The 27849-nt window shown below is 38.6% G+C and overlaps 1 protein-coding gene across 2 annotated transcripts in view; it reads right to left on the bottom strand.

The window, feature by feature from the left end:
• Positions 1–691: 691 nt before the first annotated feature.
• Positions 692–27849, bottom strand: part of mapk8ip2 (mitogen-activated protein kinase 8 interacting protein 2) — a 28551-nt gene continuing 1393 nt past the window's right edge. Inside the window, exons 2-14 of one of the 2 annotated variants that reach the window (XM_014012309.1) lie at positions 21813–21918; positions 13226–13453; positions 13056–13134; positions 12687–12890; positions 8669–10913; positions 8332–8540; positions 7795–7870; positions 3838–4010; positions 3647–3756; positions 3398–3520; positions 3243–3313; positions 3060–3158; positions 692–1436 (exon numbers count right to left, since the gene is read on the bottom strand). In XM_014012309.1, the coding sequence (XP_013867763.1) occupies positions 1364–1436; positions 3060–3158; positions 3243–3313; positions 3398–3520; positions 3647–3756; positions 3838–4010; positions 7795–7870; positions 8332–8540; positions 8669–10913; positions 12687–12890; positions 13056–13134; positions 13226–13453; positions 21813–21918 (3796 nt within the window). In that variant the 3' untranslated portion in view covers positions 692–1363. Of the gene's footprint in view, positions 1437–2824; positions 3159–3242; positions 3314–3397; positions 3521–3646; positions 3757–3837; positions 4011–7794; positions 7871–8331; positions 8541–8668; positions 10914–12686; positions 12891–13055; positions 13135–13225; positions 13454–21812; positions 21919–27849 lie in introns of those variants that run through there. The other variant, XM_014012308.1, reaches the window with a different exon arrangement.

The raw sequence follows: 27849 nt of genomic DNA, 5'->3' as shown, positions 1-27849 counted from the left end.
CTTGTACTTTTGATCATGATCCATACTTCAGGACCACAGGTGAGAATTGGAGTAGAGAGACCAGTATATCAAGAGCTCTAGTTTTTGTAAAAAGTGGTTGATCAAAGAGCTGTCTTCAGCAGAGAAGATAAACTGTCCAAAACCTTTTCACAGAACCCCACTTCATCAGATCTGGACTGTTGCTTAAATGTCATAATAAAAGCTGATTTCACTGTGATACCAGGATCAAGAATGAGTAGATTTTGAGTTACTGGCTGATCTAGTCAATCCGTTTCCCTCATTGATACTGTATGTCCAAGTCAAAAGAAAGTGGAGACCAGAACAAAACCCAAACAACCAGAGTTAGACAGTGAGAGTTGTGAGAATATGGCTTGTCAGAGGGCCTTAGCTATCTTCGACTTAAAAGTCCCATCATTCATAACAAAGCAGTTTACAAATGTAACCGTTGCATGTTTGCATGAAAGCTAATTGTGGTAAAAGTCAACAATCAGTGCAACTTTCAGGACTGGACAGAAGAAAAAACAGTGCTGACATATTCAGATTTTCTTACAGTTACTGGATCTACTTCAAAGAAAACAGAATATGACCTTAAAAGTTCATTCCAAGTCAACTTTTTATAATAACTTCTAGACCAGGTGTTACTCATGTCAGACTGAGACTTTTTTTTACCACCATCAAAACTAAGAACAAATTCAGTCCCAACTGTGTCTTTATTAGCTTGAATGAAGCTGATGTACATCTACTTTCTATACACATATTTACAACACACACTATGTCTTGTACAAGACACTGAGGAAGCTTGAACAAAAGGCCCCTCGCTTTCTTTAGTAAACTCAAATACCATCATTAAAAGTAAGCAAATTAGCTGCTTGTCAGTGCTGAAAAAAGTATATATTTACAGGTAACTGAAATGCCAGCCACCTGATTCTACACCATCCCCCTTTGATTGTTGAATTGCTTGTCATTCACTTGGATATGTGTATTTCTTGGTGTGTCTGTGCAGTAACCCTACTAGCCATGCATTGAGAAGTGAAACAGCCGTAGTAGGTATTAATGTTTGCATTTGAAAAGAGGAACTGTTTAAATAAACAGGCGCTCAGCATTGTAGTTTAATATTATAAAAAAATAAAAGACAGAAGCAATCACTCTGTTGAGATCATAGAAAAAAGAGGCGACCATAATCAGTGAGGTGGCTAGCATATTGTAGAAATGAGAATCCCTGTTTAAATAGGAAAGGAAAAGTATTTTACAATGGCGCTGGGAGAAAAAAAAGAAAAGAAAAACACTGAGAGCGTCCTCTGCTGGCAAACTTGACAAATGTACACAAGCTGTTGAGGGAAAAGTGTTGTCATTGGAACTCGTCTTACTCCAGATAGATGTCTTCAGTGGGGCAGGCGTACTCCAGATGTTCCTGGTAGTACTCCTGGAAGGCTCGACTAAAAAAAAGACAAACGTGAGAGCTAACATTTTAGACTCTAAATTTCACAATTTACTTGATTTTTCTTGCAAACACAAATAGTTATTTTTCATTCAACCATAGTGTTAGTTTATGAAACGTTAAGGTAGGTTCTAGTTTTGTGTTCATCTAGAAGAAAATAACTAAACTAAGCTGCACATCCTGCTCTAAACCTCCTTACAGACAGTAAACTACCTGCATCTTCAATTATTCAAATCCACTTTGGCTAAATGAGACATGACTGATGCAATAATTTGACTCGACAGCTGCATGCATCTAAAAATAGTGCAAAAATTCTGAGCTTTTTCTGTCTAAAAGTGTCAGGTTACAGTGATATAATGTAAAGTATTATGTTTTCTTTTGAAATGAATTGGAGGGAAATACAAAAAATTTGGCACAAAATGGAAAATTTAATCATAAGTGTCTAAAATGCTAAAATAGTAAAGAGTAAATAACGCTGAAGTTGTTTGTTTACTATTCTTTGCAATTACAAATAGGGAAAATCATTTGCTCAGGTCATTACCATACTATAAAAAATACAAATAATAATAAAGGAAGCAAATAAAATATAGGTTTTTGAAAATTTTACCGCTAGTTCTCGTTTTTCCACTTCTGACAATCATATAAATTGTCATATTTACCATTTGTCATATTTCGTGTATAAGATGATCTCATGTATAATACCCCCCCCCCCGTTTTTAGCTTAAAAAGCATAAAAAATTTAATCCTCAAACTACCTCCAATTTCATACAGACTTCTTTTTCAGCCTTTGCAGTCTTTATACATATCAGTAAAATGATCATTGGACTGTTCATCTTATTTTAACAACATACGTACTAAAAGGTATTTTGACAACAAATACACTGTATATCAGCTGCAGCAGCATCATATGAATTCTGGCATTTTACACATAGTCCACCAGGATGCGCCAACACAAAAGTTGGAGACTTCACATGAGATTTGGACCATCTTCTGGGGCAAAAGCCGATTACTTCCTACTCGCGAGCGCCCCCTCTGGTGGGTAAACTTTTTTCAGGGATACAAACTTTTTCAGAACAYCRGYAGACGGCAGCCATTACAGACGAACATGTGTTTGTTGTTGTTCCAGCAGCGGCTCGGTCACATGCTAACGTCATTAGTTTGTTATCATTACTGAGGTACAGGACTGCTTTTTCCCCCCTTTTTTTCAAATCATGTCGCCTGCCTGGATCTGTTATTATCTCGCTCTGAAGCACGGAGGAGTGTCAGATGTAAGCTCGTTTCAACTGCTTTTTACAACGCGGTCTCATTTCCAGACTCAGGCATTTTGCCAATATTTCAGTTAAAATACATAAGTAAAAATATTTCTCCAAGTATAATACTACCTCCCAACTTTATGGATGATTTTATGGATTAAATTTAACGTATTATACTTGAATAAATACGGTAGGTATCGTTACCCCCAATAACCCTTTAAATCCAACTTTATTTACCCTCTCCAGTTTGTCCAAATTAAACATAATGTATGTAATGTCACAAAAGAAACGGAAAAGCAAAAGGGTTCTCAGCATTACATTGTTTCTGTTTTGAAGGAATTGACATTAGGACAATTATCTGGACATACCCTACACACTCAGCCACAGGCCGCATGGATTCCTGGGATACAAACACATGGCAAGCAAATCTGTTCAGCATTGGATGCTTTGTGATGAAGCCAAAGTAGCTGCAGAGAGAAGAAAAACAATGTGATGCAACCAGTCAGATGTCAGAAGTAACAGGAGGACAGAAAACGGGTTTGCTTGTTCACCAGTTGTTCCTCGGATGGCATCCGCAGAATGAGATGTTTTTCATCTGGAAGAAGTGACTACATCTGTCAAACTGGAGATGAGAGGAGACAGACAGAGATCAAAATGTAACTACTAGTGAGCCACATCAGATTTATTTATTGATTCGTTTATTTACCTCATCGAGGGTGTCATATTCATCTTCCAGACTCATAATTAACTTTACACCCTGCAAGCTGATCTCTAACTCACACAGAGATGGAGGTCGCACGTGTACCGTCCGTTTCCTCGATATCGCAATCTAAAGGTCAGAAAATGTGTTCATGTTGTTTTCAAGGCCTCAGTTCATGCTTAAAGCAGACTTTTAGTCAGAATAAAAATGTTTTTTTAGAATGTATCTGTGCTTTAATGTGTTCCCTTTTCTTACCTTTTGCATGGCGGCACAGAGGATGCCGTTGCCTTGGTGGTACGGTACTTCTACGGACCCCAAAAACTGGACACTAAAAGTCTCAATCCATGCTGGATTTCTTTTCAGACCTAATCGGTGGGGAAAAAAAAAACTTCTAGGAAATTCTCTGTTGTGTTAAATTATAGAAGTGGATGTTTCTTTTCACTCACCAAGCAACTCTTTCGACTGGCTGATGACCTCCTGAGCATAAAAGCCGGGGAAGATCCCTTTCTCTCCTGTCCGCATGTTATAGCCTCTGTACCAGTAGTCATCCTCTTCTTCCTCCACATACAAAGGGTCATCCACGTCCAGCTCCAGCTCATCTGCATGTCTGGGAATGAACCTGCGAAGAGCATCAAATCAAAATAGAAGACATTCTCAAATATTCTTACTTTTCCTTACCTGCCTCAATTTCATTAAGAATTAGAAAAAGGGAACACAAAATATTCTCCAAGAAATCAGTTATTACATCATGATTTTTTTTCTTTGCTCTGTGTTTGGGTGCTTGTGCACAAATGGTAAATGGACTGAACTTATATAGCGCCTTATCAAGTCGCTCCAGACCCCAAAGCACTTTACACTTACAGAAATTCACCCATTCACATTCACATTCATATATTGATGATGATAAGCTACATTGTAGCCACAGCTGCCCTGGGGCACACTGACAGAGGTGGGGCTGTCATGTACTGGCACCACCGGACCCTCTGACCACCATCAGTAGGCAAAGCGTGTGAATTGTCTTGCCAAGGACACAACGACATAGACGGCTGTAACGAGGGATCAAACCGGCAACCTTCTGGTTACGGGATGACTCCCCTAACCACACCACCACAGCCGCCCAAACACAGACACATGGCTACAGGTGGTGGCTGATATGATTATTGTTAGTGACCTTGCAGATGTGACATCTGCCTTCCTCTCTAATATAATTACCGTAATTATGCATTACCATACACAACCTCCACAGCACACACACAAAACATTTAAACACACCTTTATCGGGTAAGAGAACTGTCAGAATTATTGTATGTGTAAGAGTCTAAATTTGTACATGTAAGTCTATAAACGTACATGAATTTGTTACAACTTTGCCCCATTACAAGTATGAATCAAATTAATAAGTGCAAATCAAATTTACAAGTACAATTCTTTTACCTGTAAAAATAAGACATTATGCATGGAACACCGAAAAGATCGATTGCAAACAGTAACTAACAGACCACTGGGGGACATGACCACTGCCTCATTTGGGACCAGATGAACTCTTTATAAACACAACAATTTGCTGAAGGGAAAAGCATTTGGAGGCGTTTCAGTTTGCCATTCCTGTCATGTAGTACAACAATAAAGTAGATAGTGGATTTATGATGAACAACCAAAAAAGAAAACTGATGCATTCATAAAACCGACTGCGTAATGGAAAAAATAATGCAAGTTCAAAAACACATAACGACAGTGCTCTGACCCGGCGAGCAGGGCGACTCGAGTCGCCCACCATCAAACCCCTAAACAATTGTAAGTTAAACTCTTTTTACTTTTAATAGTAGTTTGTGTTATTTATTTCACATTTGGTACACGTAGTACTTGTCAGTATTTGTAAGAGGATGTGTTTAAACAGTTTCTATGCTGAAAGTAGAGCTTTGTTGATTGCTGTTGTTGTTAGCATGGTGTTAGTGCAAGCATAATTATAATAGGAAAGAAACAACAGCCTCATGTTTCCTAATCAGTCGAAGTTTATTTAAAACGGCTGGAAAAGAACAAAAACCTAATTGGTGTTAACAGTTAGTTTAAAAAGCTTTCTCTGACTATATTTTGTTTTGTTTATCAAGACCTTGTTGGCTACATTTTTAAAGCTTTGTCAGAACTACACGGACATTGATTTTAATTAGAATCACCATAAATCAAAGTTAAACTGTGTTTAACTTAGTTAACCTATTTTTAACTACTACCAAACTACATCCTTCAGATTTTAGTGACCAATATGTGTAGAAAAATGTTTGCTGTCTGGTTAATGAGACTGCTGGCTGTGACTGTGTGAAATTATAACTGTGTTCTTTTTAATTTACTTTTATTCAACATGGACCTGAATCTGTTTGTGGACCCACTGAGGACCTGTCTCCAGACCTTTATATCAGAGCAGGACTGAGACCATCAGGCTCCATCAGTGAGAGTACAACCAGTGGAAGTCAGTTCCACCCCACATCAGGTGAAATAGTTGTATTAGCAGTATTATTATAAACCTAATAGAAATAAAGTTAATATAATTCATTAAATAAAGTTAAAATAAATCAGTCTTGTTAACCTGTTGATTTTCAGTGATTCAGATAAGTGCAGTTGATGCAGCGAGCAGCATTCAGCCCATCCATGGACCCAGGACAGATGTCCTCTACATCCACACCTACATCTGACAGGTGGACGAGGAGGTTATGGAGTTCCTGACCATCTGAAGAACTGAACCAGCAGCAGGATGAGGAGACACTGGAACAAAATCTGTTCATCTGGGTTTTAAAGCCTTCATGACAGCTGAAAAATTCAGTTAATGCAAATGTACAGTTTTAAAATGTCCTGTTTAGAGCTGAGGAAGTCAAACACCAGGCCTTGACATATTTTTTTAAACTCAGGATGTTTAATCTGTTTATATTTGTTTGTTTTTATATTTGTTTGTTTTCATTTATTTGACATTGAATGATGGTTTTACTTTAATAAATAAAATTTTTAAATATTCAACACTTTTGTTTTTACCTAACTGAGCTGTGAGTGATAGATGAAACAATGGGGGGGGGGGGCAGTAAATTGTTAAAATGTTTAATGAAATGTATCGCAAATAACAATTTTAACACATAATATAGTGTACTACTGTTATTACTACTACATTGTGACATAAATACTTCATTTTTATTAAAATTATTTTTTTTACTGATATTTCTTTCAGTGGTCACTAAAATGAAATTAATATTTTCACTGACTCATTTTCATCTCCCTGCTCTGGCCTGTCGTGGTGTTTCTGAGTATTTCTGACACCTTAATGCACAAATGTATCAGAAAGCTCCAGCATCAGTCCTGATATTCTGCAGGTCATAAAGACGTCTGTACTTCAACCATCTGAAGGTTTGTTCTCCACCTGGCTCCAGTCTTCAGTAGTAGTGTAGAGTAGTGTTAACAGTATCATAAGTTAAAGARAARTTGCTTAAAAATATGGTCTATAAATAATTTGGAACATTTCATCATCACTCCATTGTATATTAATTATTGTGATGCTGACCTGAGGCAAGGCAGCTTCATATTAAACATTTCAGCAACAAGACAAATCAGTGCTTTACACAATCAAAACATTTTGACAAAGAAAAAAAGGAATATAGAAAAATAAAATAAATGTTCAAAAAAGACTATCATAAAAGCAGGATTCTGTTTAAAAAAAATTAAATCAGACAGTGTTAAAGTAAAAATTAAATAAAATAACATATTTCATCATAAATCCACTATCTACTTTATTGTTGTACTACATGACATGAATGACAAATTGAAAAGCCTCCAAATGCTTTTCCCTTCAGCGAATTGTGTTTATAAAGAGTTCATCTGGTCCCAAATGAGGCAGTGGTCATGTCCCCCTAGTGGTCTGGCTTAGTTACTGTTTGCAATCGATCTTTTCGGTGTTCCGTGCATTATGTCTGTTATTTTGACAGGTAAAAGAATTGTACTTGTAAATTTGATTCGTACTTGTAATGTGGCAAAGTTGTAACCTTTTAACTTGTATTTGTAACTTAAAAACTTGTATTCTCACATAAGAATTGTACTTGTAAATTTGATTTGTACTTGTAATGTGGCAAAGTTGTAACAAATTCATGTACGTTTATAGACTTACATGTACAAATTTGGACTCTTACACATACAATGATTCTGACAGTCCTCTTACCCCATACACCTTACCCATCTAAATACTAACTAAACTATATAAAATAATATAACAAATGTAAATATTTTCAAAACACCACTTTAATATTCAATTAAAAATATTGTTATGTGTTGGATACTTGATGCATGATTTACTTTTTCCTCATCATTAGAATAACAACTGTTGCTTTCTTATGGTTAAAGATGACAAAGTATCCTAAAAGTATCCTTACCTGTAAACTGCCCTGTGTGTCTGGTCCCTCTCTTCGCCATTAATGGTGCACGAGAAAAGTCCAAAAGATTCTGTGCCTACATGGTAAACAGGTAGAGAAGTTATGTTGTTGTTTATTGATGGTTTTGTTGTTGTTTTTCTTTTTTCTTTTTCTTTTTGTTCTTTTTTTCCCTTTTGACATTTAGGATTTTGGAAGCTTTTGTGAAGGAGTCAACTTGAAAGTTGACTAGATTTGTTGACAATTAAAAAATGAAAAAAAACATAATGAGTTTTTCATTATGGATATCATCTTTCATATGAAGTAGAAATTTAAAAGCAAAGTATCTGACTAATATTTTTTTAGGGTATTAGTTGATATTACTGATAAAGCCCAACAACCTATTTTCCTATTTCTCATGTCTATAGTCTTTAGCCTTTAGCTCACAGACTAGCATACTAAATATAAAGTGAAGTTCATTTTCCTTATACTTTATCAATAAAAAGAAACAATATGGCATATCATAAACTCCTGCAGAGGAAAGTTTTGTGTGCAACTTACTGGAAGAGCGTGATGTGCTGTTGACGAACACATTAAGGAACTTCTTGGAAAATGGCAGGTCAGCCTCTGGAGATGAGTCTTCAGACGAGCTGAGAAGATCTGGCCTAACCTCCGCATTTTTGCAAACATAGTCAACATCATCGATCCCCAATGTCTCGCCATCGCATGGAGTTGAAAGCTCGCTTTCATCACTCAGAACTGAGGTGCACCTATGAAGACAAAACACCAGTCTTAGATTGAAGGGTAGACCACTGCTAGAAACAAAAATGACAAAGACTTTATGCTCAACACTTGATGCTCAGTTTTTTTCATCTTTCAAAATCATTTTCTTGCATACCTTCTAAGGCTAACCAGTTCCAGTGTTGTATTCTCATCCACCACTAACGTGTACTTCATGGAGTCATAGGCCAGCCCATCATCTTCATTTGGCTGCCGTAGAGCCAAATCTTTCTCACACAGTGGGAGGTCATGGTCAGGTAATGAATGATTGTGAACACTGGAATCGATGGGTGGCGAGCTGTCAAGCTCTAAATCACTATCATTATAGGACTGCTTCCTCAAGCTGCCTAGGAAAGGATAGGAGTCACCGTCCTCCTCCTCTTCTTCGTCATTGTCTGTGGAGTAAGTGAGGCTAAAGCAGCGGTTGGTTTGAGCAGAGGGTATATCCAGTGTCAGACTGTGTTTGACCTCTGTGATTCGCTCAAGAGAGGCCGTTGAGCGACTTGTTGGCCTGGGCTCTGTTTCTCGACCCTCGTCCTTGTCACTGATCACACTCTCACTAAGGCTGGGTGAGTCCAAATCCCTTCTGCCTTCCAGCATCATCAAGTCATTATTGGGCTCCTCATCCTCTTGTCTCCAAGCATTCTTTGATTGTTTACCTGTGGAGTTCTTGTCACAGTCTTTTGCAGTGTACACAGGGTTTAAATCTATAGTTCCCCTCTCATTCTTTGCACAGCATTCTAAAATCAGTGGGGAATTGGCGGCAGCAGGGTTGCTCGTATAGGGCTGAGAACTTATTAATGCCCCTTCATTTGATGACTCATCATTCTGGCTTCTCGTTGGCTCTACGTTCTCTTTCTGATAGCCTTCACCTTCCTTATCTCTTCCCTGCGATTTCTTCATATCTGCTTTAGTTTCCTGTACCTCATCATTGAAACTATCTCCCTCCCCAATATCTGATGATGGTGAGATGGTATCAGACACAGATGCTTTTCTTTGGAAACACTCTTCGGGGCAGCTGATGGGATACGAGCCCTCTGAGATCATCCTGTTGACTAAGTTACTTAGAAGCCAGGGAGAATCAGAGTTCTCACTCAGATCATCTTCACTTTCTGATTCAGAGTCTCCCTCACTTGTTTCATCATAATCATCCTGACTTGGCATTAGCCTGGGCCCCACTGGGAGATAGAAGGAGCGCTTAAAGCTCTCTAGACCATGGTCTGGTTCTATCTCAAGCACCATTGGTCTGGACATATGGTCCTCACAGCATTGGGTTGGAGGCAGAGTTTCGTCCGGATCAGCCTGGTGTTCACAAGACAGCTCATCATCAACACTCTGCAATCCCATCAGAGCTTGATCGTCGTCGTAGGGCTCAGGGGGTAAGATGGGGGAGTCAATGGGGGAGGGAGTGGCAATAGTGGGTGAGGGAAGAGGGGAAGGAGAGGGTACCAGAGAACCTTCTTTAATCGGGTCAGGCTGACCCAGAAGCAGTGATGCTTTCAGTCCAACTATTCCACTGTCCTGCTCCAACTCTGTATCTGGATCCAGTTCCTGGTCTGATGTAGGTGAGCTGGCCTCTTCGATAGAGTTGGTGAGGTGAGAGGAGCGTCCACTACTGCTCTCATCACTAGTCAAGTCTAATTCTGTCTCTGAAATAGAGGAAATCATGTTTGAAACCACAGGTCCTCCACAAGAAAACGCTGCCTCTAGCTCCCCTTCAACATCCGAATCAGAGCCTGGAGAACTGAGGTCTTTGTCTTGGTCTGAGGTCATATAACCTTGTTGGTTCATATCTGCTATCCCGGGGTCTGAGGATGGAGAGGTGGAATCATTAGCTCCTGCAACTGTGGCAGAAAGCGATAGAGCTTCTGAACTGTTGGACTGGTCGAGAGCTTCTGAGCGGCTTGATGATTGGTAGCTGGAGAACAGTGCAGTCTCATGGGGTTCAATGGAGGGGAATTCCACATATGACAGCTGGTTTTCCTTGCACACAATATCATATGTCTCCTTACACATAAACTCTACTTCAAAGTCCTTTTCCAACTCTTCATCAGACAAGGGTGTATCAGCCCCATCGTTAGCTCCCATGGGTGCCGTGGATGACAAACAATGACTGGTTCCATCTGGGTCGAGATCATTTTCTTGCTCCATTCCTGACTCGCTGGTGATTGTGTAGGTGTCTGTGGGGCGCCGGTTTGAGTGTTTGTGATTATGGTCGCTGTTGAGGTCATGATCCACCTCGGTGTCTGAACACTGGGAGTGCTCGTCTAAGGAGGGTACCCTGGCTGTCTGGATTGAAGGGTCTGTCTTTGGTTCAGTAAAATCAGTGGAGCCTGGGTGAGACCTGTGGTGACCAAATGAGCCTACAAACATAGAAAGTGTCAAGAAAGAAGACAGGGTTTAGGAGAGTGACTATACACACAACACTGTTCTTATGAAGTAGATGATGATGAGAAGAAGGCATAGGGAGACATATCTGGGGTGTCAAGTAGGGGTTAGACTGAATCCCATTTCCTGTTGTTGCATCTACCCTTATCTTTAGGTTTTGAGTTTTAAGGGGTAGTAAAACGTTCCCCTACAAAATCAAAACACCCCTTTAGAAAGTCATTATATTATCTAATATCTCAAATCCTTTCTATGAACACATTATAGCAAAGTTCCAATATGCCTGTGATTGATTATCAAGCTTGGAATAGCATGCAAAAATCAAAGATGATTTTATACTGTTCTTATGCCTTTTTGTTAAAAAGATTGACAATGACATCAAATTTTTTAAAAATGGAATCAGAGTAGACATTATCATCATTGTTCTGACTACAAAATATTTCCAACAGGCAAAATACCTACATCTTTAAAGGGGCAATATCATGTAAAATCAACTTTTTTGAGCTTTATATCATGTTATAATGTTATCCTTTAATCAAATACATGCCCACTATCTTGCTTTGACTCATTCATGCATGTTTGAGAAATCCTGTGGTGTCCTGAGGCAGCCAGGTAGGGGAGCAAAAATGACTGGTTGACCCTAGAACCAACTTTTGGGAATAGAATTGCCTTTTGGGCTGTGTTTCTGAACCGAGCTTCCTCAACACAGAGCACACCTCCCCCTGCGCACCCCCTCATGACTCCTGCAGGCGGCAGGAACAAAAAACACGACGGACATGTGAAACCGCGTCAAATAACAGCTTCTCATTTCAGTCCTTTTTGGATTAAACACCGTTGTCACCTGCACAGGTAAGCTGAAAAACAACTCACGTTGTTTTGTTCACATGTTGTTTGGTCTATGTGTTAAGATTTGTAACTTATTACGATAAGTGTGTGTGTGTGTGTGTGTGTGTGTGNGTGTGTGTGTGTGTGTGTGTGTGTGTGTGTGTGTGTGTGTGTGATCTTACCAGCTGAAACATCGGCTCTGTAATCACTTCTTTAATAAACAGACTTTCCAGTCTGACAGTAAGGTTCATGTGTATCCTGAATTTTCAAAAACCGATCTTGTATAATGTTGCTGCTTTTTTAATTATCATTACAACAAAGCATGCTACGACACTCCAGCTTGTAAACAAGAGAGGAGCGGCTATGATGACATGCTGAAATGGGCGGGATCAGAAGGAGGTTCTTAAAGAGACAGAAGCCAATTTCAAGGCGTTTAGAAACGGAAACGAATGAGAAGTCGAGTTAATTTTTGATTTAAACATAAAAACAGCATTTTAATAACAATTGAAGGTGACATAGTTACTTTATTATGGTATAGAATTTCAATATATGCCTGAGAAACACATAATATTGCCCCTTTAAGTTTCTTTGCAGCTCACTTTCAAAGTGTGGTCTTGGAAACGTTCTATTTGAAGAACCAGTCTGCCAGTTTGGCAGCCCCCAACATTACAGAAAAATTAGGACATTTCTAATTTTTGGCATGAATAAGTGGTAAAGGCAAGAAGTGAAACGCAATTCACATATAATAAATAATTTTTAATTCCCTAAATTGTAACTTAGAAAGCGCTTCTTTTGAAAGAATCAACAGTATGTAACCGAATTCTCACTGAAGTCAAATTGCATTATTTCACAAAAAAGTACAGCATTAGACTGATTAATGTGAATGGAATGAATTTTAAGCTTTCTGGGGCAGCCGTCCTTGTTACCGTATTCGGGCCTCTCCCGCCTGTTGCCCTCCACGTCACAGAGGAGGGGCCTGTGAGGAGACTGGGGGTTCCCGCCCTCCCCTGCCTGTTTTGGTGGAGTACCTTTGCTCTGAGACCCTGGAGCCTGGGAAACTGGAGAGGCCGGGCACTGGCCTGTCACATGACTACCATCCACCAAACAGGAGTGGGTTGGAGACAGACGACCTGCAGGTACAACAGATTCCTTGTTTCTGATTGTATGAAGAGCCAGCTGTGTTAAAAACTAGCAATATCTGAAGTACTTTCACACGTGCATTGAAATTAATGCAAACAAATGACTGAGAAAAAATGATTCATGGGAATTTAATCAATATGTTTTGATGTTCGCACCTTGTGAAGCTGGGTTGCGTAAAGAATCCTGCCAGCTTCCTTTTTTCGGAGACAGGCTGCTGTTGTTGTTCAGCGAATCCTAATTAAAGAAACACAACATGGCCAACATTAAGTGAAGATTGCAAAAGCCAAAGAAGCGTTTGCTTTACAAAGAGCCTCGGTTTGTTTACCTGTGACACAGCAGCTGTAAGGTTCAGTGTCGTCGGTCTACTCTTCACGGTTCCAAGAGTTGGAGAAAGAGAAGGGGAAGCTGAAGGAGACGGAGGTGCATCAGGGTCAACGTCCTCCTCTTCCTCATCATCTTCATCTTCGTCGTCAATCATCTCAAACTCTTGGAAGTCATCCTGGAAGGAGCAGACTGGGTGGTGTATGTCATTCTTCTCCAGAATGAGGGAATCCTGAGAGAGAGGGAAGAGGGATGCTGCTTATAGGCACGTATTACAAAATTAGCAACAGTTTTCATTTTCACACTCTCTTGGCAGAGATGCGATAATAGCCATGCTCATTAAAGCATGTTTTGTTCTGAGAACAAGGGAGGAACAAACAAGAGAACGAAGCGTGTTTGAAGGGCGAATAAAATTAGAAGAAGCCAGAAGGATGGCAGCATGGCGTCCTTTAATTACACAGAGGACATTTGTGAAACACACAAAAAACAGCAAATATCAAAGTACTGCAGTGATCCACATTCTGTCCATCTATGAATGTGTGTGTACAAAGGGACACAAAATTCAAGTATACCCTTAAATGTCAGCGGATTATCAGGTTTTATGTTTCACAGACAAAAATACAGTTTTACGAGCAACTGTCTAAACATAAATTCAGATAATAAACACTTTCTCTTATTTGTAAAATTTGACAAAATACAAATTAGAACTAAGAAAGCAAATAGACGAATTAGATTAAAATGCGTTAAAACAACTAAGACAGAAGAAGTAAAAACAAAACACAAATTTTACATTTTTACACATATTTAGTGCACAAATTAAGAAAATGTGTGTGCTTGGTAGATTATTTCATAAGTTCTACCAATGCTTCTTGGCAATTAATATTATATCGGGCACCTGATTGGCAGCACCTGTGGGTACCAGAGCTTAAAACTTGTCAATAGCAACAGTAAAATAAACTGGCAGAGAAGATTTGGCAAATTTGTCATGTGCGCAACTCATGCTCAGCTCTATTGCTCATCCCACAAATGCATGTTCCTTACAAATGTGGCTCCATTTAAAAAAATATTTTAACAGGCTCTCCATGACAAAGGATTTATTGCCAAGAAGCATTGTTACAACAAAGAAATAACTACCAAACAATTGTCTTAATATTTTTGCTAAGTTTATAAATATAAAAAATGTGAAGAAAAAACTGCACTAATAGTTTTACAAAATGTGTCTTAAATGGCAAAATTATTTAAGTGTATTATACTCCACAAAGCTGAAAAATAATGAAAACTGATCACAAATGCAACTATTTTGTCCCAAAAACCTTTAATTATTTCTCAAATAATCAAAAAGAAGCAGGACTTAGTGGAGAGCAGAATAACAGAGCAGCCGAGTAGCAGGGCTGCTGGGTAATGAAACAGGAGCAGATCAAGGATCTATCAGGTTTCAGCTTGTTTACCGGAAAGCTGGACGCTAAATGATTTTCAGGTTCAGTCGACCACACTTCCTTGTGCATGTCTGCGTGAGACGAAAAGTAGGCATAAAAATATTTTTAATTTACGAAATGCAACCCAGTTTTCTGAACCCTTAAGATATCTCACATCCACCATCTACTCACTAACAAACTGCAAAAGTTAAAATGTTTTTCATATCATTTAAAAACAAATGCATGTGTAAAAATAAAACTATTTAGCTCTTTTTTTTCCTGATGATCATTTAAAGTCCCTACTCCAAATTCGACAATGCAGCGATCGATCTGCCTGTTTTCTCACTTTGACAAGCGCAGCACTTTCTGGGCCGTCTGTTTAATGGAGGAATCAAAGCTCACCCACTCTCCACACACAAACCTGCTGATGCATCTATTTTATGCTACTGCAACTAACATCAACACTCAGTCTACTGCCTAAGCAGTGCACATGAACATGCGCACTTTCACCTTATTAACATATCTATTTTTGACGATTTAATTGTTACGATGTGATGAAAGGTTTGGAAAAAGAGCTGTGGTTCTTATCGCAAGTGAGGAAAATATTCTCAAATGCTGCAGTCAAAACTCTTTTTCCACACACTGACTAATCCATAAGAATCCATCACTTCAGCTAATCTGACCTATAACGACATGACGGGGTAAAAGCCACAGATTCATAACTGGGTTGTGAAAATGCCTCCTCTTGCCACAGGAGAATAATTTACACTGTCAGGATGCATCCTCCAGCAAGGCCATCTGACAGAAAAACAGGTTTGAGGGGGAAAAAACTATAATAGCAGCAGTGTGATGGCAAAAATCAATCTTTGCAGTCTTCAGTTCCCAAGGACATAACACCCAATCCAGTCGATCAGCAGGGAAACCTGCACTCCTGTGGGAGAGGGGGGCCTTGTGAATGAATTTAACTCTCACGTGTGCTTTTGCAGGTGTCAAATAGTTTCAGAGTAAATCCAATTATGTACCAAGACACTCAAACTGTACCTCTTCACAGTTTTTCAACAGCTTTACACCAACTACAGACATTTATACATTTATTACTGCTCTGCTGCAGCGCCCAGCAGAAAGGTAACAGAAATATTCAGTGGCTGAGCGGGGGGGGGGGGGGGGTCTTGTTCAGCATGAATTCTATACTTATCAACTCTGCATATAGGAGGATCTGTGAGATGGCTGCCACACTTTAAATGACTACGTTCACCAAAGAGAACAGAGACTTTGGGTCAAACTGCAGGGCCATATTGCCTATTTATCTGACAAGCTGACAGAGGAAATCATCAGAGACATATGATCTCTAAGTGAAAGGGGAAACCAGTGAACCATAAATTTCAGAGACGAAAAGTGGATGCAGAGGTGGGGGGTTGAGCTGAAAACAGGGTGGGTTTGTAGTGAAAGCACCAAACACCTTAGGGAGACCAAATAATAACAGCATATAGCCCATAAAAGCCTGTGTTCAATGATTAATGCAGATGTGCAGGGCTTCTTCTCATCTTTTACGACAAGGTTAACATGGTGTCAGTTTTTAAACGACTGTCATGACATTATGATGTATTTCTAAGATTTATAAATATTTACTTGTGACTAATTTCCTTAATATTGTGCTTATCTGGTGTAAATTGTGATTGTGAATTTGTGTTTATGTCTGCTTTTGGGGTGGACATGGAGCAATGGTAGGAGTGCCAACTTGCAAATAAAGTACATTCACATATTTTTTATTTATTAAGTATAATTCCTGACAGAGCTTTGTTTATTTTAAAGAAACAAAATTGCTATTTGGAGATAAATACAACTTTAGTAACATAAAAATAATCGAAACACTTCCAAATCGAACAGTATGTCTTACTTATTATCGATAACTCTTTAAAGGGATCCATGATTATTTGTGACAGACTTTATTTGATAAACATATTTGAACTGTAAAATAAAGACTGTAAAAATACTGTAGGATGTTCAGTTTTTATAATTTTTAAACTAAAAGTTTAAAAATATATTACACGGATGGGGCCATTTTATTTACACGCAAAGCATTCTGGGTAAATGATGAAGTGGATAGGTCCTCGGTGCGAGGCTGCTAGCGAGCTATATCCACCCTGAAGGTTAATCTTGGACAATATCTGATGATCGACTCTTAAATGAAACCAGAGAGCGTTGACAGAGAGGAGAAGGTAGAAACAACTCAGCCTGTAACTGATAATATAGATGGAGGACAACAGAGCTGCTTCATGGAAGAAGAACCCCAGCTTAGCCTGTTAGCTTTAGCTTTAGCCCCGATGCTATCACCATATATATGTATTAGCTCAGTGCTACACATTCTCCTCTCGTCATTGAGGTCCTCCATCCACATGACAGAGAGGGGAATGTAAAAATATTGTCGGCGTTAGCACGAAGGCTAACAGGCTAAGCTGAGGTTCTTCTTCCATGAAGCAGCTCTGTTGTCCTCCATCCACATTTTCAGTTACAGGCTGAGTCATTTCTACCTTCTCCTCTCTGTCAACGCTCTCTGGTTTCATTTAAAAGAGTCGATTGTCAGATATTGTCTAAGATTAACCTTCAGGGTGGATATAGCTCGCTCACACCGAGGACCTATCCATGTCATCATTTACACAGAATGCTTTGCGTGTAAATAAAATGGCTCTGTCCATGTTAAAATATATTTTTAAAAATTTACCAAACAGCCTACAGTATTTTTACAGTCTTTATTTTACAGTTAAAATAAATGTTTATCAAGTAAAGTCTAATGTTACAACTAATCCTGGATCCCTTTAACAACCTCAATTTACAGAAATAATTCATTCTAACTGGACTGACAGGCTAATGGATAGTCCAAGTGAGGCCAAGACATTTTTTGTTGCCTTTTTTGGGAAGACTTCTGGTTATTTTTCAGCTGAGGTTATTTTCACGTTTTCCTTGTACCTGCATTTTTTTATTTCTTTATTTTGTTGCAGAGGCCTAAAAATAGACAAGGTAATCAGTGATTCTAAGCAAGTAGGGTTGGAGTATCTTGGCAGGGTTGCAGAACAAACAGACAACAAATAAAATGATTATACAAATGAATAAATTCTGCAGTTATCTGTTTGAATGTACTTGTAAATTTCAACATTTGAAATTAGGAGCTACAACACAGACACCACTGCTCTGTCACATACTGAACTATGCACGGAATCAGGTATTCAATCAGGGGGGTGGCTATTAGAAAGACAGGAAGTGAAGAATCAGGGGCGAGATGAGGCAGTGAGCAGCAGGGAGAGTGTGTGAGAGAGCGAGACCACAAGAAAAGGAACAGGGGAATCACGTGTCTCCATTTGTTTTCATCACATTTGTGCACTCATGGTGAGACACTTATCTAATGAGTTATAGAGATTAGGACTTGAAGTCCACGACAAATTTGAATTCATCACAGCTTTGAACCAGGAATGGAGGATGCTATTCTTCACCAAAGACAAACAGCCCGATGTGATTGGATCATACTGAACCCCCCCCCCCCACACACACACACACACACACACACACACTAAGCTTCTGTCTTCATCAGCAGAGTGAGAGTGATGAGGGAATAACTGCTGATGATGATGAGCTGACAAAGTGTCACGCTCCTTAATGATGCAAGCAAAATCAAGCATCAACCACATGAAGCACTCTGTCCATGAAATCCTTTCCCCCCCCCTTGTCATCTAAACATACCAGCACACACTCAAACACACCCATCGGTTAACAAAGTGTGTGTGCTCCATCCATCCCGTGTCAGCAAAATGACTTGCTCGGGGCGACGATGTAAGCTAACGAGAATCGACGCTGTCTCTGCCCGGTGCTTTCATGTTTGTGAAGTGAGCAGTCAGATTCCCCGATGATGTGTTTGTGTTTAAACATGTGGGTGGCAGTGAAAGCAGAAACGGGCCACTGATGCACGGTTAACCAATGTATGATAGCTAGACTCTCTCTCTGTGAATGTCTTCTCGTGTGTCACACAAAAACAGCTCTGTTCCACATGACCTTAAATGGCCTTCCATAATGTGTTTGCTTTGTGGATTAAAATGGTGGGAGGGGGGCAATATCAGACTCATATTCATGCTGGGGCTTAACCGTCACCGAGTTAAATCCCCATTCGCAGGCACCTCTGCAGGGATGAGAGAGCAAGAAGGATGAGGAAGGAAAGCTTTAAGGGGAGAAGAGTGGAAGGGTGGCGGAGAAGGAAAAGGGAGTGTGAGCTCTGTCTCTAAGCAACACTCTGCGTAGGGAGGGAGGGAGGGAGGGAGAGATATACACAAGGGAGGGAGGGAAGAAGGCTGTCTGCATAGCAGCAAACTGCACCGGGTCACCCACCCTCTGCTGCAGCTGTGGCTCCATGCCACCAGCATAAAACATTTACATCCCATTAGATGGGCAGAAAATAACAAAAACGTATCAAAGTACAGTAAAATGTTGGTATAAGATGGCCAAACAGTCATGAAAGTTAAGCTCAATACTGAGAGCTGCATGAAATTGATTCTTGACATTAATAAGTGGAGAGCTGTCATCCAGATCAAGTTTTATTTGTAGATTGGTAAAACATTCCTAAATAAAGCCTTATTAAGTTTGCCAAATCAACTCCACTACAACTCAAAGTTTAATGCATTCTCCTCGAGCATTTGTGTCAAAGGTTCTACAAGTTTTGATGACTGAGTGCCAATTTAGGTAGACAGCATGTGAGTTGCATGAAAAAAAAAAACACCTGTGAAGTAAACTGAAAAATCTAATGATTTGGTAATTCATGAACTACAGTGTACACTACAGTGTAAACTACAGTGTAGTTTGTCCATGATACACCTTCACTATTATGTAAAGTAACTGTGACTTTTTTGTAATATGAATGCATTTTTTGAAAACTAAACTAAAATAAAATAAAATAAAACCTTTCACGTCACTGATTTGAACAGTGCAGTTACAGGAAGTGATGTCAAATGGGAATGTCTGGATGTAAACAGAGCATAACGGCTGACAACACAGACAGCAGAGAAGACTTTGATGTTTCTTTAGATTGTTTTGAGTCATGGAGGGAGACGAAAACAAGTCAGAGTTCAAATAATATTGTTTTATTAAACAAAGACTGGGCCGTTCACTTTCTTTAAGAATTCCCCTTTGATGTCACTTCCTGTTAACTCTGGGTAAGGCAAATTCAGAAGACTGTATGCCAGTTAAGTGGCAAAATTTGTCAAATTATATGTATTCCGTCAAGTTTCCTAAATATAAAGATGTTTACTTTGATGTTTTGTATTTGAAGGATGCACGGGCACTTTAAAAGATTTGGGAAGGCTCTTAAGCAAGAAAAATAAAAAATAAAAGAAGAAGAAACTCTTCAAGTGAATTTTCACATCATATAAAATAACCTAAATGCAGATAAGTCAAGGCCAAGATAAACAATAATGAGTTAGACTGGCTGTTTTACTTTTTGAAACATATGTATTAAATATATCTAAAAGATGATTATTAATGTTGTTAACTGACCAGTTTGTGCTGATGTGTAGTTCTGTTTTAAAACATTAATCAGGTGGTAGTCATTTCTTTTAAAACCGACTCCATGTGGTATTTCAGGAAATCGTTTACTCTGTTACATCTGACAGCACTGAAATGTCTTATCTTTGACTGTTTTGTCACTCTGTAATATAAACTGAGGGTGAGCTGGACCTATAGTAGTGCATGCGTTTCATGCTATGAATATAGCAGCAGGTAAATGCAATTTGGAGCCGAGCCAGACCTTAAGATTGCGTGGTTCTATCAACCCAGATTTGTTAGAAACTTAAAAAACAACACCCATTTCCTAAGATGTACTAAAAAGCTAAAGAGCTGAATGTTTTCAGATCTGAATAAACTAGGAACTACTGTATTTATTCGCATATATAATACGATGTCATGTATAATACGACCCCCGCATTTTTGAGCTTAAAAAGCATAAAAAATTTAATCCTCAAACTACCTCCAATTTCATTCAGACTTCAAGATTTTTCAGCCTTTGAAGTCTTTATACATATCAGTAAAATGATCATTGGACTGTTCATTTTATTTTAACAACATATGTACTAAAAGGTATTTTGACAACAAATATATTTCAACTGTAGCAGCATCAAATGAATTCTGGCATTTTACATGTAGTCCACCAGGATTTGGGTCATCTTCTGGGGAAAAGCAGATTACTTCCTACTCGCGAGTGCCCCCTCTGGTGGGGAAACTTTTTTCAGGGATACAAACATTTTCAGAACACCGGTAGACGGCAGCCATTACAGACGAACATGTGTTTGTTGTTGTTCGAGGAGCAGCCCAGTCACACGCTAATGTCATTAGTTTGCTATCATTACCAAGGTGCAGGACTACTTTTTTCCCCCTTTTTTCACATCATGTCGTCTGCCTGGATCTGTTATTATCTCGCTCTGAAGAATGAAGGAGTGTCAGAGGTAAGGTCATTTCAACTGCTTTTTATGACGCGGTCTCATTTCCGGACTCAGGCATTTTGTGAATGAAGCTGATATTTCAGTTAAAATATATAAGTAAAAATATTTATCAGAGTACAGTACTACCCCCCAACTTTATGAATGATTTTATGGATTTAATTGTACGTATTATACTTGAATAAATACAGTAATTATGTAGTTTCTTTGAATGGTTACTTTTAAGGTCACAAGCTACAATGAAAAGCTTTGAAAATGAATTTGACCAAACTTGACCCATATTTTTATTGATTTTAACTGAATTCAATTTTGTTGGAAGTATGATGTAAGATACCCTCATTGCAACATTTGTTTGGCCCAGTTCTGGCCCACACAAAACGCTCTAACACTCAGTCCACATAACACAAAGAAGAACGGCCCTTTGGTGGCCCATATGTGTTTTTCCAGTGTTAGTCCTTCCCTGGGTCAGCACCACATAAACCAAACCACAACCAAACTATGGTATGCCGTCTTAAAAAAACAATGCCATCATTGCCAGACCTGGTTGACACACCACTTGCCATGTCAGCAGTCAGTCTGCAGTGTCAGCTTCACACCAGATCTGGCCCACATCTGTCTGCTATGTAGTTACAATGTGAGCAAATCAGTGATAGAGTACAAAAATGGGTAAATGAATAAATAAAAAATGACAACAGGGTCTCACCTTTTCATATGGATCAGAGTCGTAGTTGAGTCCAATCCCACAGTCGTCTGTGATTTCAGAGAGATCTTCATCATCAAACTCCTCCAGGCTAATGTCATGGGATGGCCTAAAAATACACAAAGGGACACAATTTTTACTACAATTTTAAAATCATTCTGAGTAAAATTTGTTCCTTTCATTAATAAAGACTCAAAGAGGCGATTTCTTTTTTTTTTTTACGCAAACACTTAATGGTTTTAGAGAAAAAAATGTTTTTAGGTTGACAGGATCTGTCTGGGTCTCCGTAGATTTACACAACCACCCAAACATTGACTATTTCCTATGAGATTATATTCAACCAAGTTGTGACACATCCATCCATCCATCCATCCATCCATCCATCCATCCATCCATCCATCCATCCATCCATAATTGAATAACATATCAAAATAAAATCACAGTTGAAATGAACTGAGCTGAGGATGTTGCATCATGAATGACTGGTAGTTCCTGCTTACACTGAAGTTTCAGAGCTTTCGTTTACACGCCAGCATTCCACAGCAAGCAGGTCTATATGTCTCTGTAATGAACTGTGGCAGAGCAAGTTTGGCTCTCTCCATGTTCTATTTCATCTTTGCTTCATTACGTTCAGCAGGCTCCCAAGTCTGCAGCAGCTGGCATGCAATGGAGAAGGAAATGCTGCAATGCAGCTAAGAAGAGGACATTTCACATATTACGTGTGGATACAAGTTTAGATCACTTGGTCATAGAGTTCCCTGAACACACAGGTCATATGGAGCCTGCTGGAACATGCTAATGCATGCAAAGGCAAAACTGAGGGTCATGATAAGTCACAAATCAGAGTTCTCCTGATGCTAATGGCATTGTTCAGAGTGTGTCTGATATAAAAACAGTCATTTAGACACAATATCTGCTTCTTCCTGTTTACAGTCATGGAGCTGGAGCCCAGCAAAGAGATGGGATACACCTGACAGATAACCAGTTCATCACAAGGCCTCAACCACATCTACACTCATTCTTAAGGTCAGCCTGAAACCACTAAAGCCGTATATCATGTTGGTGGCTAATTGCAATTGCACCAAATGGGCCTTTTTTCAGTGTAAAATCGTAGTTTAAAAAATCCACTGACATTTTATTATTAGCTCACTGGTCTTACATTTTGCTAATTTTTACTTGTAAGTCTCAATGGAAAATTTTAATCTAAACTGTTGCAGCCAAATCATGTAGCTTATGTTTAAGTATTTCAGAGGCACCATCCACAGCAGCGTTGGCCGTTGCTTTTGTCGCAGGTTGATGACTTCACAAAAGCTGTGCAAAATAACTATGTAAACTTTATCCTTTAGCTGCAACATTTTTACCTTTTGATTTACTCATGTATTTAATGATTTTCTACTTCATATCCTTTACAAAAATAAGTTTTTCTATTCCAGAGTATTAAAATTTCGTTGAAATGAAACTAGCATTCCCTAAAAGAATCCTTTTACTCGTCTTTCATACCAAAGTTTTAAATAAAACACTGACATGATAGCACTCAAACTATGAAGTGTTGCTCCTCAGCCACAATCACACGTTTTAGCTTAAGATTTTTTACACTTGACTAATTTAATCATTTTGTGTTTGCTGACGTTAATTACCTGTGATGACTAACTTAAATCTGGTTGACTACACATATGAATCAGTTGTTGATGAACGTCTACTGATTATTTTCTGAGAGTTTCATGAAAATCAGTCCTCTGGTTTATGCATTTTTTTGCTAACAGATAGACTGATTTGCATTTTCTGTTTGTTTTGTCACAAAACTTTAGACACTCTTCCCCACAGGCGCACAGCAACATGTAAGAAATCTGTGTTAGTAAAAGCTGCAGACAGGAACATTTAGATCAAAGGTTCAATCTGAAATTTCTGCTTAAAATAATGATAACACAAACTGAAGCGTAAACAGTATATTATTTCAGGATCTTTATCACATGAGATGCAGCCACTGCTGAAGTGCCAACATTAGTTAGTTAGCACCATCTAAGGTGGGGTGTAAGACGTGACACATCATGTGGTGACAGTTTTGTTCACTGCTGCACTTTTACTCACTTTTCCTCCAATTCTGCTGCTGATTGAAGGACTTCAAAGTGAATTCAACATCCGTTATAAGACGGTAAATGTTGTGTTTGCCTGTCTGTTAGCAAAATATCTCATGAACCTCTGAAGAAATTGTAGAGAAACTTCCAGAAAGTAATCATAACATGTGCAGTTGCAACTGATTAACTTTTGGGGTTGATACAGTTCAAGCTGGCTGTCACAGCTAATTAATCTTAGCAAACACTAAAATGCTATAAATTCAGTCAAATTGGCACACATTGAGCAAAGGTTTGGTGTGGCAGTAGCTGAAAATCCTCCCGAACTCATACTTCAACCAATGCCTGATCACATTAGATCTGTGTTTAAAATTTCACATTATGCAGGCAACCGTTTTAGTCTGTTTGCAAAATACTATAAATCATGAGCCACTGAACTGATTTTTACAAAGCCACAGCTAACCCAAAAATGCTTATAAATCATCAATTTTACAACTCCTGGGCCTAAATTTAATATAATAGTGAGTGCTGCAGTTCACACAGGAGGCTTTTTTATATATTTAAATTTACCTGTAATCAAAGCATCTACTTTGCCGTCATTTTTTTTAGCAGGATGTTCTGCAAGCTGATCAAGAAATACATAATCTTCACTTTCATAAAGGAGCATCTGCACTAATAAAAAGTGCATTAAGATAGTTATCAGTTGTAGACTTGAAACATTAGGCCAATAAGAGTTGTTTGCAGCCATAAAGGCTGATATGTTACATTAGATGTTTTAGAAATCTGACAAACCTGTCCTCTAATGGACGTAAACGATAGCTGTTGATGGAATCTTTATTTACCAGACCAAGCTGTTATTTTTTCCAATAACACCGCACTAAAGGAATATGTTGTAAATGCCTGTAAAAGTGCACACCTCCCAAAAACAAATGCTGAATGTTTGCAGTGAAAAAGGAATAAAGAGACAAAGATGAAAACTACTGTGATGTCATAGAGAAACACACAGACACATAGAGGGAGGAGCCTGCTGTTATTTTGCTGTGATTAATCAATGACCACAGCACCTGCTTCATCATGACATCATCCTGAAAAGCCACAAACTGTTGCTGCTACTGAGTCATTAACAAGATGACTTTCCGAAGCTTTTAAATGACCATCAGTCTCCAGTAAAACACACACAAACACACACACACATCTATGAGTCATGGTTTTATCGGACTGAAGAACTCTCAGTTGTCTGAGCGAGATCCAAACGTGAAAAATCAAAACACACGGAGCCAAAGGTGGTGATGCCTAAGTTTCCAGCACGATTTGATTTGGGATTTATCTGGATTTGGGTTAAAGCTGAGCTGTTCAGGCTTGTCACACTGAAAACAAATCTCATGGAATGATAGATGACGGGTTTAACTTCAGGTAAATTACAAAAAAAAAAAGACAAAAGCAAAAGCTGATGGAGCATAAAACAGCAGGAGAGAAGAGGTAACACAAAAGTGGAGATGAGGAAACAGCAGGGGTGGGATGTGTGTTGGCGGGGGCAGAGATGGAGCGCTTAGGCTCAAATGAATCTGTATTTGATTTTAAGCCTCTTACCCTGTGGTAACCAACAGCCACTCCCCCACCCCCAGCCCCCCACTCTGCCTCCTCCAGCTGCCTTCAAAGAGTTGGACGGCAAAAGTGGAGCATCGGCTAATAAACAGGACGTCAGTGGAAGGGATTTAAAAAACGTCTGAAAATGGCTGCTGGAAATACTTTCCTCTTTCTGAGGCAACATAAAATGCTGTGAGGAGGACAAAGTGCGGAAGGTCGGTGTATCGATTCCTGACCTCTCCAGTTCAAGTATCCTCTGGCCATACACTGACGCCCAGCCACTGTGTGTGTGTACCAGAAAAAAAATCAATGTAAGTAATTACTAGTTGATGAAATGCGACACAACTGCAATTCAAGTTCTATGATGTTGAACAAACAGCAGCAGTTTTTTTTTATATTTTTAATTGCTGATTAAATTTTAAAATGCCCTTTGTTTACCAACTTAAAAAATATGAAAGGCATAAAAAACATAGGCTTAAGAGATTCAAAATTAACATGGTATGTTGTATTTTCTTTAAAAATATAAGACAAGTGAATATTTAAAACTGAATTTCCTTGTTTAGAGACTGAAAAATATCACTAATGACTCTGATTCTAGTATACAGAACGCAGCCCGGTGTGATATGAACACTTGTTGACATGATGTGTTTTATAAGTCAAGGTTAGAAACAGTGAGATGGCAAAATGAAAACAATGAAGGGCTGCAGTTTTTACCACGTCTGTTGCTAAATCTGCCATGACCGCATTTGAATGTTAAATATTTTAGCTTTAATTTCTCACAAATTATAGTTATAACTAAACAAAAACAATACGATTAAAGCAAAAAGATTTACAAAAAATACTTTCAAAATTCTGTTTTTTGCATTTCAAACTACACTAAAAAAACAGATGTGTTGGATTTACTCAAATTATTTCCACTAGTTCAACTCAAACGAATTGAGTAAATGTAAAGCAATTTTTATTAAACAGTAAATGTGAAGCAAATATATGTTTACTCAGTTTGGTTGACTATATTTAGTTAATAAAATCCAACATATCTGTTTTTTTCTGGTAGAAAGGAATCAGTGTCCTCAAAATAATGATTTGTTGAATTTACTTGACCAAGTTATGTCAAACAGCTCCACACGATCGAGTAGAGTACATGTAATGTGATTTACTTGTTTTACTTGTGTAAATCTTGTTGCGTTTACTCAACTTGATTGTGTGAAACCACTTGGTTAAGTAAGTTCAGCAAATCATTTTTTGGCTAAGTGGGTGATTCGACGTTTTAAAATTTTCTGATTTATTGAAGGAAACCATAGCTTCTAATTGAAACACAGCCAAAAAAAAGTTATTATTTTTAGACCTGTTGCCTCAACTAAAAAAGCTGCACAGATACTTTGACACAATGTGATTCCATCACAGTGTGGGCTTATTGTCACTTTGTAACATCACACTCATTAAGCCACAGCAGGGCGTACGTAAAAGAAAACCTAAACATCATTAGGAGAACTTCTATCAAATGAAGCCTTGATGGGAAACAAAGAATGTTATGAACAGCATTTTTTTCTTTCATTTCATGTTGTGCATCTTTGAATTTAATCTCCCTTTTTCTCTTTTTAGCAGCAGATGTTAAAATGAGCTTGACCTGATAAGCACATCGGATTTATCCGTCCAGGTTCATATTTTCAGCAGACAGAGCGTGTGTTCTCTCAGTTTAAGGAGAAAAAAAAGAGAGAAAATTTGTTTCAAATTTCTGCAGCTTGGAGAGGAAATATGGTCCCTTTCAGGGATTATAGCGCTCATTGGGAACAGTGTCGGAGTTATGTAAGGCGGATAACCGTGCCACACCATCGCACCTCTACAAATGCACAAACACACACAACTGGTAGGAGCGGGAATCCCTACAACCAGCTGCACAAATACACTATTTAAATGCACTATAATTAACACCATTTGCTCATGTTATTAAAATCAAACTGATCAATAAGAGACACACATCTGCTTCTCACACTGAACCGCTGCTTTTATTGTTGACAGCTGAGAAATAAATGGGAAAGATTTCACATTTGGAGTAAACAACATGAACAGGCCAGTAGTTTTTTATATTATATCATGTTACCAACTCCAAAGGACCTTTGGTGTTACTTGTAAAGAACATTTCCTTGTTAATTTAAAATAAACAATGAGGTTTTTTTTATTTTGATGGCTGGATCTTGGCACCTGTTTGCTGTGATTTATGTGGGTAATGGGGCAGACAGAACCGGTCAGGATGTGTTATATTTAAGTTTGAGTGGTTTTTCCTTGTAAAAATCAAAAAGAAAAAAAATTGTATAGGTCTTCTGGACGGGTTCTTCTCTAATGAAACGTTTCGTCTCTCCTCCAAGAGACTTCTTCAGTCT

This window comes from Austrofundulus limnaeus, unplaced genomic scaffold (assembly GCF_001266775.1).
Source record: "Austrofundulus limnaeus strain Quisiro unplaced genomic scaffold, Austrofundulus_limnaeus-1.0 Scaffold90, whole genome shotgun sequence".
Taxonomy (NCBI): Eukaryota; Metazoa; Chordata; class Actinopteri; order Cyprinodontiformes; family Rivulidae; genus Austrofundulus; species Austrofundulus limnaeus.
The sequence above is the reverse complement of the archived record's forward strand: the minus strand, read 5'-3'. Positions and strand labels throughout refer to the sequence as shown.